The sequence below is a fragment of the Podarcis vaucheri genome, assembly GCF_965113315.1.
Source record: "Podarcis vaucheri genome assembly, chromosome: 12".
NCBI lineage: Eukaryota > Metazoa > Chordata > Lepidosauria > Squamata > Lacertidae > Podarcis > Podarcis vaucheri.
The window spans coordinates 55,964,670-55,986,634 of NC_138750.1; the positions used below are offsets into that span (position 1 = coordinate 55,964,670).

At 46.2% G+C, this 21,965-nt stretch overlaps 1 protein-coding gene across 2 annotated transcripts in view; it reads left to right on the top strand.

Annotated features, from left to right (window-relative positions):
- The window catches only part of LOC309514909 (mitogen-activated protein kinase kinase kinase 3-like), a 107,070-nt gene that overhangs the window by 23,420 nt on the left and 61,685 nt on the right, over positions 1-21,965 (top strand). The window contains exon 2 of one of the 2 annotated variants that reach the window (XM_082192384.1): positions 17,636-17,712. In XM_082192384.1, the coding sequence (XP_082048510.1) occupies positions 17,703-17,712 (10 nt within the window). In that variant the 5' untranslated portion in view covers positions 17,636-17,702. Of the gene's footprint in view, positions 1-17,629; positions 17,713-21,965 lie in introns of both variants that reach the window. The other variant, XM_082192385.1, reaches the window with a different exon arrangement.

Genomic DNA, 21,965 nt, shown 5'->3' on the forward strand with positions numbered 1-21,965 from the left:
CCACCAGAAGGTCCTCGGAGGTGGACCTTGGTGTCCTGACTAAATGATGGGGATGGAGACGTTCCTTCAGGTATACAGGGCTGATGCCATTTAGGGCTTTGAAGGTCAATATGGGACGCAGGTGGAGCTGTGGTCTAAACCACTGAGCCCTCTTGGGTTTGCCGATCAGAAGGTCTGCAGTTCAAATCCCCATGACGGGGTGAGCTCCCATTGCTCTGTCCCAGCTCCTGCCAACCTAGCAGTCCGAAAGCACACCAGAGCAAGTAGATAAATAGGTATCGCTACGGCGGGAAGGGAAATTGTGTTTCGTGCACTCTGGTTTCTATCACGGTGTTCCATTGCGCCAGAAGCAGTTTAGTCATGCTGGCCATGCGACCCAGAAAGCTGTCTGTGGACAAACGCCGGCTCCCTTGGGCAGAAAGTGAGATGAGTGCCACAACCCCATATTCGCTATAGTTAAATGTCACACTTTGAATTGTGCTTAGAAACGTACTGGGAGCCAATGAAAATCCTTTAGGAATGGTGTTTTAAGGCCCTGGCAGCCACTCCTAGTCACCAGTCTAGCTGCCGCATTCTGGATTAGTTGTAGTTTCCGAGTCACCTTCAAAGGCAGCCCCACGTAGAGCACATTGCAGTAGTCCAAGCGGGAGATTACTATAAGCCTGGGGAGGGGAGGATGACAACGGAGGAAGCAGGAGGAAGTGGAGGTAAAGATGGTTTGGAAAAGAACAAGCAATTGTTTCAGTTACATTAGTTACATGGGAGTGAGTGGGTTAGGAATATAGGAAATTGCCTTCTACAGAGTCAGAACATTGATCCATGGAGCTCAGTATCGTTTACACTGACTGGCCCAGGATGCCTGAGGCTACAGGCAGGGATCTCCCCTGACTCTACCTGAAGATGCCAGGGACTGAACTTGCGACCTTCTTGCGAGCAAGGCAGGTTTCCTATAGGCTTCATGGAAAGGGTGGCTTTTGAGGAGGGCTTTGAAGGAGGCTTGCCGATCAGAAGGTTGGCGGTTCGAATCCCTGTGATGGGGTGAGCTCCTGTTGTTTGGTCCCAGCTCCTGCCCACCTAGCAGTTCAAAAGCCCGTCAAAGTGCAAGTAGATAAATCGGTACTGCTCTGGCGGGAAGGTAAACGGCGTTTCTGTGCGCTGCTCAGGTTCGCCAGAAGCGGCTTAGTCATGCTGGCCACATGACCCGGAAGCTGCTTGCAGACAAACTCCGGCTCCCTCGGCCTATAGAGCGAGATGAGCACTGCAACCCCAGGGTCATCCGCGACTAGACCTAACGGTCATGGGTACCTTTACCTTTACCTTTGAAGGAGGCAAGACTAGTGGCCTTGTGTGGTCTTCTGGGAGACAGTTTCAGGCCTAGGAGGCAAGGGTTTGAATCCCCACTCATCCATGAAACTCATAGAATCATAGAGTTGGAAGGGACCACAAGCGCCATCGAGTCCAACCCCCTGCCAAGCAGGAAACACCATCAGAGCACTCCTGACATATGGTTGTCAAGCCTCTGCTTAAAGACCTCCAAAGTTGGAGACTCCACCACACTCCTTGGCAGCAAATTCCACTGTCGAACAGCTCTTACTGTCAGGAAGTTCTTCCTAATGTTTAGGTGGAATCTTCTTTCTTGTAGTTTGGATCCATTGCTCCGTGTCCGCTTCTCTGGAGCAGCAGAAAACAACCTTTCTCCCTCCTCTATGTGACATCCTTTTATATATTTGAACATGGCTATCATCTCACCCCTTAACCTCCTCTTCTCCAGGCTAAACATGCCCAGCTCCCTTAGCCGTTCCTCATAAGGCATCGTTTCCAGGCCTTTGACCATCATGGGGTGACCTTGGGCCAGTCACTGCCTCTTAGCCTGACCTGCCTCACAGGGTTATGGTGAGAATGAACTGGGGAGGAGGAGAACCATGTACACAGGCTAGAGATCCTTGGAAGATAAAGGGTAAAGGGATCCCTGTCCATTAGGTCCAGTGGCGGCCGACTCTGGGGTTGCGGCGCTCATCTCGCTTTATTGGCCGAAGGAGCCGGCGTACAGCTTCCTGATCATGTGGCCAGCATGACTAAGCCGCTTCTGGCGAACCAGAGCAGCGCACGGAAACGCCGTTTACCTTCCCGCCAGAGTGGTACCTATTTATCTACTTGCACTTGATGTGCTTTCGAACTGCTAGGTTGGCAGGAGCAGGGACAAAGCAACGGGAGCTCACCCCGTCGCGGGGATTCGAACCACCGACCTTCTGATCGGCAAGTCCTAGGCTCTGTGGTTTAACCCACAGCGCCACCCGCATCCCACTTGGAAGATAAAAGTGGTATATAAATGTAATGCATAAAATAAAGCACAGGTAGAGCTCCCCTTAGGGATCAGGAAAGCTCTCAGTGGCCAGCGATGGTAGAGCTGGACGAAAGGAAGGTCCAATCCAGGAACAGAGCTTAAAAACTTCAATTTTTTTGAAAAGCAGTTCAACACCTTTGCCCCTACATCAGAGGCCACCTTAGAGAGCTGCAGTTATTGCACATTGATTATTATAGAGCAACAGCAGTTTCTTCTTCTTTATGTAACAACTGTCTCCTTGTTCACACCCGGGTTATTTTCTTCAGGGTCCAAGAAAGAAAAAAAAGAAGTTTAAACAAAGCTCACGCTTTCAGGAACTCTGCAAGGATTAGAAGTTCCTTGAAGCCATGCAGAATCCGGCCCAGTCAATAGGCGTCTGGCACGTTTGAGATGGGCGGCCAATTAGGAGTTGCCGTTTCAACCAACCCGATATGACACTGAGCCGCTCAGAGCTCATTACGAAGGACTGCGCTCTGTCGCCCAAATTAGAATTTGACTTCAAAAATGGGTATCGATCGAGGAGTGGAAGGAAGGTGTTTCATATTCCTCCCCCCCCTTTATAAAAAAAGAACTAAGACAACACAAGAAGTACAGAGGCAAGACACATTTTCAGAAGCACATTTTGTGTTTATCACATGTCACCCAGGTCACTGGTTGGATTTATAGAGCTTGTAATTCTTCTTAGGCCGTCCTGAATGTCGGTTCTCCTATACCAGCCTTTCAAAAAGTTTTAAATTATTGTTGATAATGTTATTGGGTTTCTTTTTTGGAAATAACTGAGGTTTTGTTTTTTTACAGACAAGTGGTATATAAATTATACGAACTAAATGAAAATGTCTCATACGCCAGTGGTTAACGTCCTAGCAACAAGAGTATAATAATCTTGTCCTGTCATAAGTCACTAGCATGTCAATTCCATGTTGTAGTAGCTGGTCATTACTTTGCAAAACCTAAACACGTTTACTAAAAATTGCCCCACTATGCTTTGCGGGGGCTTACTCCCAGGTAAGTGTGAGGCCTGTATATTTAGGAAAGCAGAAATACTGTCCACATAGGGCAGAAAGAAGAATAATCAGTTTATCGTTGTTTTAAATGAGCTTGTATTCTAGTGAGACAGTAGATTTTACATTCCACCTTTAGACATAGGCAATGCAAAGAGGTTGAAACACCATTAATTCTGAAAATGCTGTTAAGCTTGGGCAGGGACTATTGGGGGTATTAGGCGAGGAGGATTACCTCTGGTGGGGGGCACGTCGTGGCTCCTAGATGCTGTCAGCGTGAGACAACGGCCATACCCTGGGAAACGGCTTAGACTGGCCGGCTAAAGCAGGTGAGGGTAGCCAGTGTGCTAGGTTTACAATGCCTGCAAAGACAGGGTCCAGCAGGTTGAATGGACGAGACCAATAAAGGGTCAGTGGTCAAGAAGGTGGTTTCTGCACATGCCGTAGAGGGAAGTGAGGGGCAGATGGGAGCTTTTCCACCTGGGAAGGAAGCCCATCTAGGAGAAGGAAGTCTCTGATCCTAAACCTCTGCTGCCTTGCAAGGTATCTTTGGGAGAAGAAAAGGCTCAGGAGTGTGGGATGTAAGCCAGTGGGAGCAGTCAAGTACAACATTCCTTGTTTTCCTAGAGTGGACATGCAAGGGAATGTTTGATCCAGCCAGTCAAAACTTCCTGTTCCTCCTGGCCTGGAGCATCCTTCCTTGCATGTGACTAGTGGGAGGGCGTGACCTTCCCAGACCTGGTCAAAGGACAAGGCATGCTGTCACTCTCTCCCTTTTCCTTCTTCTTTTCATCCTGCAAACTTCCTGGACTGAAATGCTGGCTGCCAGCCAAACAGTACCCCCAGGTCATCTCCCTTATGGGGTAAACCTGTTGGTATACGTTTGTAACTTTAAGCCAGGCATGGCCAAATTTGGCCCTCCAGATGTTTTGGGACTACAACTCCCACCATCCCTAGCTAACAGGACCAGTGGTCAGGGATAATGGGAATTGTCGTTCCCAAACAGCTGGAGGGCCAAGTTTGGCCATGCCTGCTTCAAGCCTTAAGCCTGCCTTCAGGGATCACACTGTGCTCTGCCTGATCACGAGTAAACTTTCTTTTTATTGCTTATGAATAAGACTGTGGTGTCTTTATTCTTTTAGGAGGGATTCAAGGGGTCCCACCAGGAAAATACTAGAACACATTTCAATCCGGACAAGCCAGATTGAATTGCGTATTGTCTTAAGAAGCTCACACGAGTTTGCAACTAGTTTTTTGCTGTGTAAAAGGGAATGTAAACTCTGCTAAGTAAAGGAACTTGCTAGCGCAAGTTAGGAAAGATATTAATAAACAATATATCCTCTCCTGCCACCCTCAACATTCCCACAAAGGGTTATGGGCCCAGCATGCTTCCGGTGCACAACTCTGCTAAGTAAAGGAACTTGCTAGAGCAAAGGTAAAGGTAAAGGGACCCCTGACCATTAGGTCCAGCCTTGACCGACTCTGGGGTTGCGGCACTCATCTCGCTTTATTGGCTGAGGGAGCAAGTTAGGAAGGATACTAATAAACAATATATCTTCTCCTGCCACCCTGAAGATTTCCACAAGGAGGAAACCCCACACAAAGCCCTAAGGCGATCGGAGGGCTCATGCCTCCTTCTGGCAACTCCTGCAGCTAAGCTGATGCCAAACGTCTTGCTCTGCTTTCCTTTTAGGCCACATAAGTGAAGCCGAGAGGGGGGCCTTGTCATCTGGGCAGCCCAGGACCTCCAGACCATAGCTGTCAAGTGTCCCTTATTTGAAGGGACAGTCCCTTATTCCAGCGCCATGCCCCGCTGCTGTCCCTTATTGATGGATGTCCCTTAAATGTCCCTTAAATGATGTCCCTTAAATTTCAAAGGAAGCAGCTCCTCTCCCTCCCTCCCTGCCGGCCAGGGAGGAGGGAGGCTCCAACTGTGTTGCTTGGCTGTGTTGCTCACCCAATAAGAAGTCTAAGAACGACTGGGGGGTGGAGCTTGCATGCCTTGTGTGTGGCTAGTTAATGCAAGCTGAGGGGGTTTTTGAAGGCTGGATGCCATTTTGTTGCACGTGCTGCTGCAAACTTTCCAGTGCAAAGCCAGGCCGGGGAGCCATCTTAAGTTGAGGCTGCATAGGCCTTGTGGTGCATGTGATTCAGATTCTATTCAGTTGATCCTCTGGTTACAAAGTTGGTTGGACAGTGTTCTCGAAGCTACCAGCATGAGTTTGACCAGACTGCAGGGGGACAGGAAGACGAGTGCCTGGAACAGGTGAGGCTGCAGGTCCCTTATTTTGGCTGCTGGTCCCTTATTTTCAAGGCTGCTGGTCCCTTATTTTCAAATCTGTAAGTTGACAGTTATGCTCCAGACCCACTGCCCAGGCTTGCACCCCGGGGAGGTCACTTGGGTGCTGCTAGTGCAGCTGTTGGACTTTGACCCCCGGAAGCACACTCCATTGTCTCTTGAGACAGATGCATGCCAACAACAGCTCCCATCATCCCTGACCACTGGGCATGCTGGCTGGGGATGATGGGAACTGGAGTTCAACTCCATTTTTAGAGACGCAGATTCGCCATCTCTTTGTTAGCCCTGATGACCTTTTATTGTATTCAGTCCATTTGGTCAGGAAAGTGAAAACCTGATTATGGTGCTTCTAGCTAATAAATGCAATGGCACTGGGATGACTGACGGCTCTTCAGCACTTAGATTTTAAAACACTCTTATTAAAATTTAAACGGTGTTCTTAAAATTATATATTATGGTTAAATTAAAGGGAGGGAGTTTTTTTTAAAAAAAAATAAAATCAGGTTTGCTTGGAAGTAAATTACAGTGAGTTTAGTGGGGCTCATTCTAGAGTTTCTGTGCATAGGATTACAGACTCATAGTGCAACTTTATATGTGGCCACGATCCTCCGCTCAATTACCTGGGATTAGAAGTCCCACTGAATTCAGCTGAGTTTACTTTTGAGTAAAGCCCCATTGAGTTCATTGGAACTTTCACTCCCGGGCCATTGTGCAGAGGATTTGCAGCCAATCATAGAAATGTAGAGTTGGAAGGGACCGCGAGGATAATCTAGTCCAACCCCCTGCAGTGCAGGAATATTTTGCCCAATGTGGGCTCAAACCCACGACCCTAGGATTAAGAGTCTCATGCTCTACCAGCTGAGCTATTCCAGGCCATCCATTTGGGTTGCTATTTTCACCCTCCCCTTTTCCTGGGAGTGAGCCCCACTCAATTCAATAGGACTTACTTCTGAGTAGGTGAGGCCAGGATTGTTAGCAAAATCTTAGCTATAAAAGCAGATCTGTTTTGCTTTGGTTTCTGATGCAACACATTTCTCCAAAGAAAATTGTTGTTGTTTAGTCGTTTAGTCGTGTCCGACTCTTCGTGACCCCATGGACCAGAGCACTCCTGGCACTCCTGTCTTCCACTGTCTCCCGCAGTTTGGCCAAACTCATGCTGGTAGCTTCGAGAACACTGTCCAACCATCTCGTCCTCCGTCATCCCCTTCTCCTTGTGCCCTCCATCTTTCCCAAAATCAGGGTCTTTTCCAGGGAGTCTTCTCTTCTCATGAGGTGGCCAAAGTATTGGAGCCTCAGCTTCACGATCTGTCCTTCCAGTGAGCATTCAGGGCTGATTTCCTTCAGCATGGAGAGGTTTGATCTTCTTGCAGTCCATGGGACTCTCAAGAGTCTCCTCCAGCACCATAATTCAAAAGCATCCATTCTTCGGCGATCAGCCTTCTTGATGGTCCAGCTCTCACTTCCATACATCATTACTGGGAAAACCGTAGCTTTAACCATAGCTAAAGCTATAACCATAGCTTTAACTATAGGGGCCCAAAGAAAATAGGGATGTCCTATTTAATAATAATAATAATAAATAGTAATATTTATGCTCTGTCCATCTGATTGGGTTGCCCCAGCCACTCTGAGCGGCTTCCGACATATATAAAAACATAATAAAATATTAAACATTTGCTATACAGGGCTTCCTTCAGAAGTCTTCTAAAGGTTGTCTAGTTCCTTATCTCCTTGGCTCGGTGAGTGTGTGTGTGTGTCACATAACTCCAGTCCCGCCAACATTTCTCCAGTGAAAATAGGGACGTCCTAAGGAAAAGAGGGACATTCCAGGATCAACTCAGAAACCGGGACGGCTTCTGTAAATCCAGGACTGTCCCTGGAATATAGGGGCAATTGGAGGGTCTCCATCTCTCTCCCCTCTGCCCCTTGAAATATTTTGGTCTACGGTCCAGGTTTTGTACCCCAAAGCTTTAAGAAGAAAACCCAGTTTCTTGCAGCTTTCACTTATCATCCCACACTATACTGTCTTTTGTGGTTTCCACATCAGGGTTGCTAGGCCTGAGTCACTGTAGCCGTAGCTTTTGAAATATTTCCGCTGCCTGTGTGTGTGTTTTATGTGTAGTTAACACTTGCAGGAGTGTCACATGGAACGGGAATGTGTGTGCTGTGTGGGCAGTGAGTTTGAAAAAGTGTTTGCGTTTGGCTGAGCCGATACATGTGGAACGCATCCCTCTTGCCCTGTTTGTGCTCGTGGCTGTTTCTTGTGCCTTCTTTTCTTTTCTAATATAATTTTTATTGATTCCTTTTTTAACACAATATTTCAAACATTACGTTGACAGAGAAACACACTCTTTGCCCTGCCGAGCTCATGACTTCCTTCTGTAATGAGTATGGGTTGCTCGTGTGTAAGTTGCCGCCTCTCCTGGCTATGTTGCCTGGTTAAACCTTTCTGTCTGGACAGCCCTTCACTTCGTGGCTGCCTCAGTCGCTAGCAGAATCCGTCAGTGGGCATTTCTTAAACCTTTTCCAACATAAAAGTTGTTTGACGCCAAGTCTCCTCCTACTCTCCCTGCGCAGAAGTCTTCTGCGCAGGGAGGGCGTGGGTAGCGGAGGACCTGTGCTCTCCCCGCTGGTGTCTGGTGAAGAGTCCTGGAGCCCTCTAGCCGATTCCCCCATCTGCCCCCCTTTATCCCTGGTGTTGCGCTGATTTGCTTCCCCATCTGTTGAGCTGCCTCTCTCCCTGCTGGGCCCTTCTCCAGCATCATTTGAGAGCCTTCCCTCCGCCTCTAGCTCCAATGTCAGTTCCCTGACACCTTCCATCCCTTCAACTGGTTTTTTTAATTTTCAAGTCTTTATATTCACACTTTAGACCATCCATTTCTGACCTTTCTACTCTTGTAGTCAACTCTTTCTCTTTAGTCAGAAAAGTTGCAAGATTTATTTCAATCCTGCTAGTGCCTTCACATTTTTACAGTAATTGCTCATATACCAAATAAATTTACTCCAGTCTCTTTGAAATTTTTGGTCGTCTTGGTTCCGGATTCTACCGGTCAGCTTGGCGAATTTTGCAAAGTCCATCATCTTCATCTGCCACTCCTCGATCTATCATGTCCTCCCTTAAAGAGGGCATGTATTACAGTGAGACCTGGACAACTGACACCCTGTGTTGTGTGTGGGTTCAATTGGTCAGCCACAACACCCGATTGGTAAGTCCCTCGAAGCTGGGTACAATCTGGCCAATGGGACGCAGTTCAAACGGTTAGAGGGACCTGTGTAAACCCATGCATGTGACCCAGAGCTTTCTCTTTTGGTGCGTGCATTTGGAACACCCGCCCACCTCTCCCTAATTTTAGGGAATTTTGCGCTTGACCTTGCCATGCCGTCATGTGTCGTCTGTCGTTGGGACAGGGGCACGGTGGGAATTTTCTCCACTTGGCTGATTGGCTGCTGCCATTTGGGTTTCGCCTGCTGCGTAGCAAATCGTCACAACTTGTAAGGTTGCGGATAGGCTCTGGTTCAGGTGATGGGGATGGGAGAACGCTCTCGCCATCACTATGTGTAGGGTATTCCGAAAGAAATCCAGGGACTCGATGGTTTGGTCAACCCCTGAGAGGGGGTTGTGCCCGTGCCTGAGTCTAGGGAGACATTTGGGTGGCAGAGTTAGCCCGTTCCCAGATTTCCGCTTATCCAGGTGTTCACCCTTGTCTGACCTATGCTGGTGCCCTGGGTCAGCGCTACCTGCCTGGCAGGGAGCTAGTCGAACCAGAGCCTATGCAACCAGTCACTTTTCTGTAATCAATAAAGTTGTGGCCTAAATTCTGCCAAAAACCAAAACCAAAAATTTGAGTCAAGTGTGAATTTATTTAGGGGGGAGGTTTCTGGGTCTGAACACGTGACTGGTAATTCCTGCAATTTCCACCTTTGGGCTAATAAAGTTCTTGCCGCCGTTCATTTCATTTCATTCATATGCTGCCTGATTGTAGAAAGACTCAAAGCACAAAGACACACAAAAATGCACATTTATTAGGCTTCATTTGCTCCATACATTTAAATAGGGCTGGTCTAACGTGTAGGGGGGTATGGGGGTGCTAACTGAAGAAAAAATGTTATTTGGGAGTAACTTATCGTATATAAGAAGAAAACACATGTGAGTGGTGCCTTTTCAGACCTCTGGTGGTAGTCTGGGGAAAGAGTGTGGGGGGAAGAGCTGTAGCCCAAGGAGAGTCCTGAGCATAGCTGTCAACTTACAGATTTGAAAATAAGGGACCAGCAGCCTTGAAAATAAGGGACCTGCAGCCTCACCTGTTCCAGGCACTCCAGTCTTCCTGTCCTCCTGCAGTCTGGTCAAACTCATGCTGGTAGCTTTGAGAACACTGTCCAACCAACTTTGTAACCAGAGGTTCAACTGAATAGAATCTGAATCACTTGCACCACAAGGCCTATGCAGCCTCAGCTTAAGATGGCTCCCCGGCCTGGCTTTGCACTGCAAAGTTTGCAGCAGCACGTGCAACAAAATGGCCTCCAGCATTCAAAAAACCCCTCAGCTTGCATTAACTAGCCACACACAAGGCATGCAAGCTCCACCCCCCAGTTGTTCTTAGACTTCTTATTGGGTGAGCAACACAGCCAAGCAACACAGTTGGAGCCTCCCTCCTCCCTGGCTGGCAGGGAGGGCGGGAGAGGAGTTGCTTCCTTTGAAATTTAAGGGACATCATTTAAGGGACATTTAAGGGACATCCATCAATAAGGGACAGCAGTGGGACATGGTGCTGGAATAAGGGACTGTCCCTTCAAATAAGGGACACTTGACAGCTATGGTCCTGAGGGCCAGGGAGTGAGAAGTCAAGGGCTACATTCAAGCCCCGGGTCCGAGGTTCCCCACCCCAGGGTCCCACTGTGGGGCAGGTGGTTGTCGGAGGTATAAACACACAGCTTATAAAACTCATTGCAGATAAAATTTCCAGTTGTGGCACTGTGGGTTAAACCACAGAGCCTGGGACTTGCCAACCAGAAGGTTGGCGGTTTGAATCCCCGCGGCGGGGTGAGCTCCCGTTGCTCGGTCCCTGCTCCTGCCAAGCTAACAGTTTGAAAGCATGTCAAAGTGCAAGTAGATAAATAGGTACCACTCCAGCGGGGAGGTAAACGGCGTTTCTGTGTGCTGCTCTGGTTTGCCAGAGCATGCTGGCCACATGACCTGGAAGCTGTACCAATAAAGCGAGATGAGTGCCGCAACCCCAGAGTTGGTCACGACTGGACCTAATGGTCAGGGGTCCCTTTACCTTTACATCAACTAGTTGACTGCCTATAAAAGCAGGCCGGCTGAGCTGTTTGCTGTTCAGTTCTGTCCAGCTTACAAATAAAGAGCTGCTCTGGAGAAATCGCTGTGTCGTCTGCTATGTTCGCCCACAACTTAACACTGGTGCAATCGCACCCTTGAGTTTGTTTCCTGTAGCCGACAAACCCTCTGAGCCCCACTGCCCATTTGCCCACGAGGTGGGGAGTATGATTTTCTCCCTTGAAAACGCACGCAGAACGAAAGGCGGAATTTGAAATTCCCATTTCCTCTTTCACATCCTAGGAGCTTTGGAGAGCTTGGATTAATTCTGTTGAATGTGCCTGTTTCCTGGAAAAGCAAAGTGGGTGTTTGCTTTCTCAGTTTCTGATCGGGGGGGGGACGTATCTGAGCCTTAAGTCCTTTCAACCACGAAGGAGCCAAATGGTGGTTGACGTGTAAATAAGTCCCACCAACATGGAGAGTTCATAAGTGCAGGAGCGCCTGCTCTGAGTGCTCTGAAACAGAATGTAAACCAGGAACGTCTTTTAGAGATCTCTGAAGGGTCTGTGGCAGCAGTTTCCAACTGCAGCTTCCAACAGAAATAACTAGGAAGCTTTCTGAAATTAGGCCGGTGAAACAGAATTCTTGTGGTGGGAATGAGAGCGGGGTTTTGTGTGGAGGGGAAAACAAAATCTAAGCTTTGTTCTCAAACTGATTATAGATTCCTGGGCTGAACATTGTGCCTGGAGGTCTCCTGTTCATCAATCCTTAGAACATATCCGCTCAGCTGAGCCACTATTTTGCATGTGGATCTGGGGGTCCTAGTAAAAATCAAAGTGGATCCCAGAAGCTCAAAGTCTGACCACCTCTACTCTAAAAGTAATAGCAGCCACTCAGTTGAGGAGAAGTCCCCCCCCTTCTGCTATTTTGAAACCACAAATATGATAAGCTCTTGTGGTATAAGAGAGTGACAGATGTCTTGTGCGGACGGATTTGTGAGTTTTTTCGTTCTTGTTTTTATTATGTATTTTGTGTTTTTATATTGTATTTTTATACTGTGGATCGCCCTGAGATCTACGGGTGAAGGGTGGCATACAAATTTGATATAAATAAAAATTAATGTCACCCACTGTAATGGGTATGGGGTTGCTCGTGCGTAAGTTGCCGCCTCTCCTGGCTATGTTGCCTTGTTAAACCTTTCTGTCTGGACAGCCCTTCACTTCGTGGCTGTTTCAGTCGCTAGCAGAATCCGTCAGTGGGCATTTCTTAAACCTCTTCCAACATAAAAGTTGTTTGACTCCCAGTCTCCTCCTACTCTCTCTGCGCGGAAGTCTTCTGCGCAGGGAGGGCGCGGGTAGCGGAGGACCCGTGCTCTCCCCGCTGGTGTCCGGTGAAGAGTCATGGAGCCCTCTCGCCGATTCCCCCATCTGCCCCCCTTTATCCCTGGTGTAACGTTGATTTGCTCCCCCCTCTGCTGAACTGCCTCTCTCTGCTTGGCCCTTCTCCAGCATCATTTGAGAGCCTTCCCTCCGCCTCAGGTTCCGATGTCAGTTCCCTGACACCCACTTTGCAAATGTGAGGAAATAAAAGCAATTGTTTTTAGTGGTGTGTGCCCACGCTGTTATTGTGAACTGGATATTTGAAGGCAGGGTGTGTATAAATCAAAGTGTTGGTGGTTGTATCAGCAGGTCAACACGAGCGAAAGGAAATCGTAGCATCATAGAATTATACAGTTGGAAGGGACCCCAAGGGCCATCTAGTCGAACCCCCCGTCAGAGGTGGGTGTGGGGATGGGAACAAAATTTGAGTGAGTTCACATTTAAAAGGTGAACCTACCTAACTTTCACTTTCAAGAACGCTATGAGAACCAAAACACAGCTGTCCTTCAAAATCCACACTTTTCTGAATTTTGCAGTGCAGATATCCAGGGTACAAAATGTGTACAAAAATGCATATACGGGGATAAAGTGCCCGTAAAAAATACATATATATATATATTAGTGAATGTAACATTTAACAAAATACATTCCGTTTAGGAAAATTGCTTTGCCAACATACGCATATTAGGGAAAATTGCCTACAGAGATGTGCATCAGGAGAAATTAGGGCTAACGTGCTGTTAAATTTGCATGATGACTTTTAAAAAATATAATCTCACGCTGATGTGGAACTGGGGAGAACTACACTTATGATTGGAACGATGAGAAACAGAGAGAAACTGAAATTGACCCTTTAGAGAGGAGCCCAGTAATTCCAGTCCTGCAATATTGCCCCTTTTTATTCCTGCTTGCATTTGTTATGTATTTATTTATTTCATAAAATGTTTCAACAGCTTGATTTGTTTTTCTTATTTAAAAAAAGCATCAAAACACTTTACAAAATGAATAAAACAATAACATTATTGGTAAAATCAGTTAAAAACAACTATTTAAAACATTTTTTAAAAAATAAAAAGTGATAAACTAAAAGCAGATTAAAATACACATCAACATACTGGATAGGCTTGTCCAACCTTGAGAGCTAGAAACATGTGCCTTTAGTGCAGGCTTCCTCAACCTCGGTCCTCCAGATGCTTTGAGACTACAATTCCCATCATCCCTGACCACTGGTCCTGCTAGCTAGGGATCATGGGAGTTGTAGGCCTAAAACATCTGGAGGGCCAAAGTTGATGAAGCCTGCTTTAGTGCAGAGATGAGGAAATCTGTGGTTCTTTAGATGGACTCCAAATCCCATCAGCCACAGACAGCATGGTCAGTGGCAGGGATTATGGGAATTGTAGTCCACCACAGGCTCCCTTTCTCTGATGCAGTGTTTTAATTAAAGCTAGTCTTCCTTTCGGATTCTTCATGTGCGTTTGGAAGATGAGTAGCCCTGAATATATACGAAGTTGCGCGCAAAGGACTTATAAATATTCTTTTGAAATTCCAGCCGCCTTCATCCTGGAAACCCCTCGCGACTCAAGGCATGCTCATTCCATAGATGGTAGTGAAATTAATGAGATGAGTCAGACCTGGAAGTCGATACGCCAAGTACGCACATTCGATCGTCGGCAACTTCTGCATAAAAGTCCCGTAAGGGTCTGAAAGTGTGTAGCTGAAAAGCCTCTCAACTGCAGGATTATAAAGCGGTTGAATTGCCTACTTCCACATTATGATTGTGCTGAGTGATAGGGCATTCTGAAAGTTTACTGCAGGGTAGAATCATTGCGCATAATCCCAAATGCGTCTAAACCCAGGATCTCCCAAACTTGGGCCTCCAGCTGTTTTTGGACTACAGTCCCCATCATCCCTGACCACTGGCTCTTTCTGCTAGCTAGGGTTGGTGGGAGCTGTAGTCCCCAAACAGCTGGAGACCCAAGTTTGGGAAGCCCTAATCTAGACCAAAGACTCCAGAAAGCGTTATTAGGGACTGAAGTGTACGTTCCAGATTGGGAACATATGAGCACTGTTCTCACAGTGGTCAACTAGATGTCTGTGGGAAACCAGCCAACAGGATTTGAGCACAATACAGTGGTACCTTGGTTCTCAAACGCCTTGGTTCTCAAACGTTTTGGTTCTCAAACTCCGAAAACCCAGAAGTAAGTGTTCCGGTTTTCAGACATTTTTCGGAAGCCAAACATCCAATGCGGCTGTCAGCTATTGTTTCTGAGGTACCTGCACCAATCAGAAGCTGTGTCCTGTGTGATTTATTTTGGAGGGGGTTTGGGGGTCTTCACACGCAAGTGCTTTTGGGTTATTGGGACCCCTAACAGCAGTCCCTCCCCAAAGATCTGATATGCTCCACAAGACCTCTACAAGAAAGTGTTGTCTTTTCTCAGATAGATGTTGGAGGCGTAATGATGAAAAGGCCTCATTGAGTCATCTGATACAGTCTTGCTCAATGATATATTCTTCTTGCGTGAAGTTGTCTGTATCAATTTTGTACCGGTCAAAACTTTGGTATTTGTAGATGTTAATGTACTTTTAAACTATCTTTTTACAGTATGGGGATTAACAGACAACAAAAAGAGGGTGTTGTGAGCACTTATGGCTAGCAAAGACATGTATAGTGGAAGGATAAATGCCCACCATCCATTAAGTAATGTTCAGTCTTTAATTTTAAGCTGTTTTAAGGTGTCCAGCTGCAAGTTTCATTGTTCAGCTGCAAATAAACTGTAATGATGATGATTTCTCGCTTTTTCAAACCCTACACAGTTTGTTTCTTCAGCGCATAAGCTTGCATTTGAAACCGTTTCTCATTATTTGGTTATTGCTTTTGCTAGCGCTATCCCTCTGGTGGCCCCAAGTTCGCTAGAAAAAAACCCTCTGACAATAATATTTTTGAACAGTACCACAGTACATTTTAAAACAACAACACACACACAACCTCCTGCACATTAGCTGGCAGGCCTCCCGGAAACTTGCTGAAAGTTAGTGTGGTGGAATCTTTTTAAAGAAAAGTTTTCTTTTCCTTTTCCGTTTGATTCTCTCTTTTGCTTGTTAAATTCTCGAGGTTTGGTCTATTGCTTCAACACCACTTAGGAAGCAAAGCAAAGCCCCGTTTTGTTAGCAAATTGAATTAAATCCGGATGACTTTGCCAGCTTGAACTGACCTGCATTTGCAGCCGCTTAAAAAACGGATCGACAGATTGAAACAAATGGGCGGTTTTTGTAATTTTTATTTAGTGCCAGTTTACAAAAGAGCTTCAGTTATAAACAGCCAGTGACTTCTCTTAAGACATGCATGTTTGCACACATGCTTGGGAATATTGGTGTGAATCAGGCAGTGCCTCATTCACACCAAGATGGTTAGAAGTTATGATATATGTAAACTGCTAAAGGTGAAGTAAAATGAAAATCAGATAGGGGGGACTTTGCGAAGCCCACTTAACAATGTTTAGGAAAATAAGGATATGACAAGAATTGGTTTGTATTGTTTGTCTTTCCTGTTTGTGTTTTTTATTTGTGTTATAAAATGAATAAAAATTTTGAGGAAAAAGAAAAAAGAAAATGCTCAGTGACCGCCAAATGCTGAGGAAAACCCAGGGAGGCAGAACAGAATGGAGTGTTCTAGAAGAAGACAAAGCTGGTTGTTTGGGACCCTGAACAGAAGCGCTCCACCCTGCAACATTTTGTTGCAGTCCCCGTTTGTATCTTTCCCATAGATGCACAGTTTGAATCTCCCGTAGATTGTTTCCAAATTCCATTTCCGTCAGTGTTTGAGGGGATTTTTTCATGTGGTGTTATCAGGGACAGGACTGAAACTTAAAAAGTCTTTGTCTCCAGCCTTGATGAATTCTGTCACCCTTTCGGTCAGGGTTTGTTTTAAAGCCGTATACGTCATTCTGCCTCTTGCTTAAAGTTACAGAATGTGTGGCGGCATAGCTGGGTTTCGGTTCCCAAACAGAGCCATGTGGTTTCTCAGATAGGAAGTAGCAGCGAGCGAAAGGAACAACATGTTTAGCTTCAGATGTCCATTTCAGATTATTGGCTTGATGCATCTATCTCTTCTTCCTGCCCAAATATCTCAAAATAGGTTTGAATAAATATCCTTGTACTTGCTTTAGAGTCTGAAGATGTCTCGGGTGTTTACAACATTATTTTTTTAGATTGCACCTTGAAGTGATTTCTGTGTTGACTGTGGTTGTCATGCCTATTTGTGAATAGTTTACAGTTTTCATTATGAGGTCTAAGAAGAAAATGCAGAGAGTTCAGGGTGAGTTTACAAGTGTACATATCTTACTGTGGTTGGTTATCTGTAAGTTGATACCTGGGGGTTTTATGTTAAAGGAGCTTCCTTTCTAGGTAGAAATTTGCAGGTGTTTTGTTGGTGTTGCAATGTTTGCGTTCTGCCACTAGGTGCCGCTAAAGTGTTTGTTGCTGTAGCATTGGCCTCGGCACACAGAAGCAGCACTTGTCTGGCAACTAGTGAAATTGGGGTTGCCGTACAGTCATACCTCGGGTTACAGACGCTTTGGGTTGCACAATTTTGGGTTGCGCACTGCACCGAACCTGGAAGGAGCAGAACGGGTTACTTCCGGGTTTTGGCGGTGTGCATGCACAAAAGTGCCAAATCGCGACCCGTGAGTGTGCAGACTACGGGTTGCGAATGCTGTGGGTTGCGAACGTGCTTCCCGCACGGATCACGTTCGCAACCCGAGCGTCCACTGTATTTCGAAGAGCAAAAAGAGGACACATTTGCTGACTTCTGCTTCTAGCTACGGATCGCTATGGCGACTCTCATTTTACATACCCATGAAAAGGAGGACATGTCCTGGAAAAGGAGGACATATGGCAACCCTAGAAATAGTTCAACTGATTGCTGAAAACAGCTGCTCCTTCAGTGATTTAAGGCAGGACACACTACCGTGGGCCCAATTCAGACAAGGAAGTATTACAACGGTTTGGCGTGACGTCTGGCCTGACAAACCATGGTTTGTGCCTGCCCAGCCATTGAGAATGGGAAACCGTGGTTTGTAGTGACTTTGCAATAACCATGGTTTGGTGCTGTGTCTGAATTAACAGACTGTAGTGACATATGTTGTTCTGCCTCCAAAGGGGTGACAGGAAGACACAGCACATGGGGAGGATGGAGGCAAAATGCTGTGGTTTTCAGTCACATAAAGGTCACGATGAGATGCTTTTTTGGTACAGGCGATGTGACCATGTTTGACTCTGCCATGTCTGTCTACAAGGTTCACTATCTAATAATCTTCATTCTTCATGTCGCAGGAGCAGCCCTTGGACCTGAAGGCCTGTACGGCACACGTGCCCTCGACTCGTGGGATACAGACCTGATGAAGATATGACCATGGGTAAGACTCCTTTATTTTTTCCAACCTTGGTTTCCTGCTGGTGGCAGAGCACAATGGCGGACATTTTAAGTTCTGCCAACACTTCTGTGTGGTACATGGGCCATCAATCAAGCGAGAGAACCAAAAGGCAGAGTTTGCATTTGCCGCTAGATGCCCATGACTTTAATCACAATAGATGTCAGCCCCAGATTGTGACACTTTAAAAGATTGTGGGTTCCATGGTGGACAACAATTAAGGATTTATTACGTTTTCTGAATGTATTGGGAAATTGATATAGAAAGGTTTATTGTATTGTGTACATTCAGTTGTAAGATAAAACATATGTGAAGGGATTTGACAGGAAGTCAAAATTGAAGAAAAGATTTTGTAAGATAAAAGGGGGAAAGTATTTATTTTCATTATTTTTCATTATTCTTTGTGTTTGTGTGGGTGGGTGTTTTGTATGGATTGTTTGGGAGGAAATAAGACGGTAAATAACAAATAAACAAAATATTGACGTATGTAATTTTTATTTCTCAATTATATTTTGTGGTAGTATGGTTGTAATGCTTTTTGTAACATAAAATCATTCAATAAAAACTATTTAGAAATAAAAATAAAAGAAGAAATTTAAGATTTATCTTAAGAACTATTACAAACTTGATGAAGTTTAGAATGTCGAGATTTTACAGAGAGAAAGGGTTGCAGTAATATAAGATCAGATTAAGAAAGGACTATGATGAATTAGGACGGGAAAAAACATTTATAAGTTGCTATAAAAATTTGGACATGAGGATGCAGAAAGGGGAGGTATGGGGAAGTCCGAGGAAAGAAGTCTATGAAAGGACATTTTGAAATTATATTTGTTTGTTTGTCTGTCTTTCTTTTATGTTTGTTTGTTATAAAAACTCTTGTAAAACTAATAAAAATTTTATAAAAAAAAAAAAAATAGAAATAAAAATAAAAGATGGTGGGTTCCATCAGGCAACAACCTTGGGGCCTGCAGAGAACCCCGTCTTTCTTAGTTGAGGGGTTGCTTGCTTTTTTTTGGCATGGGGCGTGTGGCATGTTACCTGCTTTTTTTGTCCATGTTTTTCCCCATTTTGTGCATTTGCATGTGCTGGCAGAGTGATAGAATGGTAGAGTTAGAAGGGACCACAAGGGTCATCTAGTCCAGCCCCCTGCAACGCAGGAATCCTTTGCCAGTGCAGGGCTCAAACCCACGACCATGAGATTAAGAGGCTCACGCTCTGCTGACAGAACTGTTGATGGTTTGCCTGGTTTGTGGGTAGTGGAGAGACCACATAACACCGGTCTTGAAAGACCTACATTGGCTCCCAGTACGTTTCCGAGCACAATTCATAGTGTTGGTGCTGACCTTTAAAGCCCTAAATGGCCTCGGCCCAGTATACCTGATGGAGCGTCTCCACCCCCATCGTTCTGCCCGGACACTGAGGTCCAGCGCCGAGGGCCTTCTGGTGGTTCCCTCCCTGCGAGAAGCGAGGTTACAGGGAACCAGGCAGAGAGCCTTATCGGTAGTGGCACCCGCCCTGTGGAACGCCCTCCCATCAGATGTCAAAGAGAACAACAACTCCCAGGCTTTTAGAAGACATCTGAAGGCAGCCCTGTTTCGGGAAGCTTTTAATGTTTGATGTATTATAGTATTTTAATATTCATTTGGAAGCCGCCCAGAGTGGCTGGGGAAGCCCAGCCAGATGGGCGGGGTATAAATAATAAATTATTATTATTATTATTATTATTATTATTATTATTATTATTATTATTATTATTATTATTATTATAGTGGAGTTGTGAACTTTGCCATCTTTCATACTAGGGAATTGGTATTTTATTTAACAGGATTTAGATACTGTGTCATTTAAAAAAACACCCTTCTCAGCAGCATTATGCTATTATAAGTAGCCATTATCAGTTTCAAACATTAGCTGAGTTCCTTCAGAGTCTGTACTGGTGTCACCTTTTCTGTGTTGAATGTCTCACCTGGCTGTCTCACCTTTCTGTCTCTCACCTGGCTGTTGTTTTGGAGCTGAACACAGGCAGCGTTGCAAGCCTCAGTTGTCAGCGTTCCTCCTATGTGTAACCGACAAGTAAAAGGGGCAGGAACCCTGGGCATTCGTTCACCATGTATAGGAGCAAATCAACAAAGACCTAAATCCTAAATGTTAATTAAAGTTGAATTAATTTTACTCCCACAGTCTTTTTTTTTTTTTTTGCATGCTATGCCAGAGTGATAACATACAGATGTTTTGAGCAGAATGCTGATGTTTACTTTTGACCGCTACATGGATGGCTCTTTAAATAGCAGCATCACTACTAGTTATCCAGGTTAACAGACTCTTGTTTCCATATTCAAGATAATAAACTAATCAAACAAGAAAATTTAAAGAAACCCACCATCTAGCCGGATTTCCCACGGCTTGCTCCAACCAAGGTTATAAACTTAAATCAGAATATACAGTTTCATCTGTATATCACAGGGTCCCCAACCTGTGGCCCCAACCTGTGGCCCGTTTAACTAGCCCACAAGCCACCCCTGAACTGAGCCGCTCACTTGGCAAGTCCCCGCGCACTGCACTAAATGAGCGTAGCGTGGCGCAAAACCAGCGCGGCGTGGGGACTCTCTTCTGCGGTTCCAGAAATTGCTTCTGCGCATGCTCAGACCCTGGAAATGTCCGTGGTGCCCGAAATTGCTTCTGCGCATTCCCAGATGCTTCTGCACAGGCGCAATTTTCAGGGTCTGGGCATACGCAGAAGTGCGCTACCCATGAGATTCCTATGATAATGCCAAGGTTGCAGGTTTGATCCCCGTATGGGACAGCTGCGTATTCCTGCATTGCAGAGGGCTGGATCAGATGGGTCCCTTCAGACTCTACAATTCTGTGATTAAACGACTGGGATGATTGGCGGGCGGCTGGCTCTCAGCTGTGGGTCCACTTGTTCACACAGGGCAGTTGTTGTTTATTCCTTTAGTCATGTCCGACTCTTGGTGACCCCATGGACCAGAGCACGCCAGGCACTCCTGTCTTCCACTGCCTCCCGCAGTTTGGTCAAACTCATGCTGGTAGCACTATCCAACCATCTCGTCCTCTGTCGTCCCCTTCTCCTTGTGCCCTCCCTCTTTCCCAGCATCATGGTCTTTTCCAGGGAGTCTTCTCTTCTCATGAGGTGGCCAAAGTATTGGAGCCTCAGCTTCAGGATCTGTCCTTCCAGTGAGCACTCAGGGCCGATTTCCTTCAGAATGGATCGGTTTGATCTTCTTGCAGTCCATGGGACTCTCAAGAGTCTCCTCCAGCGCCATAAAAGCTCCGTGGGCAAAGCCAACAGGCGCAAAGGGCAGGCCCACCACCAAATGCAGAAGTTAGTCGGTGGGCTGGATCCCTGAAGCTGCTGAGATTCCTCCTCTCCCGAATAGAGGAGGAAGGTGGAACGGGGTGTGTTTGCAGGGGATCAACCTTGTGCAACTCGGCTCCGAAGGCGATTCGCACGCCACACCGAAGGCACAAAGTGTTGACGCAGCTGCTTTCCCGCTGCTCCCTGCCCCCCCCCCCCGTGTACGAGAAACCAGAAACCTCAGCCAGGAGCGAGTGGGACGCAAGGAACGCGGCCCACTCTGGCCTTCCCTCAGGCCTGCTCTGTTTTGGACCGCAGGGCGGTTGCCGTGGCGACGGATTGCAAACCCCTCTGGTTATGGTTTTATTGCCGCGATAAGTGATAGGGGAAGCTAGCCTGGGGAACAGGGGAGGGAAATCCCTGTTTTAGAACTCAAATATCCTTTTAGCCATATCGGAGAACACAACGCTTGTAAGGTCCAGGAAAAAACAGCTGCCCAAGTATTTCATTACGAGAGAGAGAGAGAGAGAGGAGGGATTTCTGGGTTGGTTGGTTTTTTATCTGCACAGTGTGTGGGCCCAGTAATGATATTCTTCCTTCCACCGTTACATTTGTCGTTATTACTAGTGACATGTGTTTGCCATTGTGACGGGCAGAGGCAACAGATGGCAGTCCCTATACTGTAGTGCAACGCTGGGGAATCTCAGGCCCATAAGCTGAATGTGGCCCTCCGAGCCTCTCTGCTTGGCCCTCCATGTGTTCATGCACCTGCTCAAGAAAAAGATGCCTCTCAACACGTACAAATCCCAAAATGGCGCCTCTCTGTATGGGATTATATAGTATTTAAAAATGGGGTATCAGAGTTTTTAGGGGGCTAACCATGTTGGGATAGCTGGGATAGCAGGCGTGTTGGGTTTTGAAT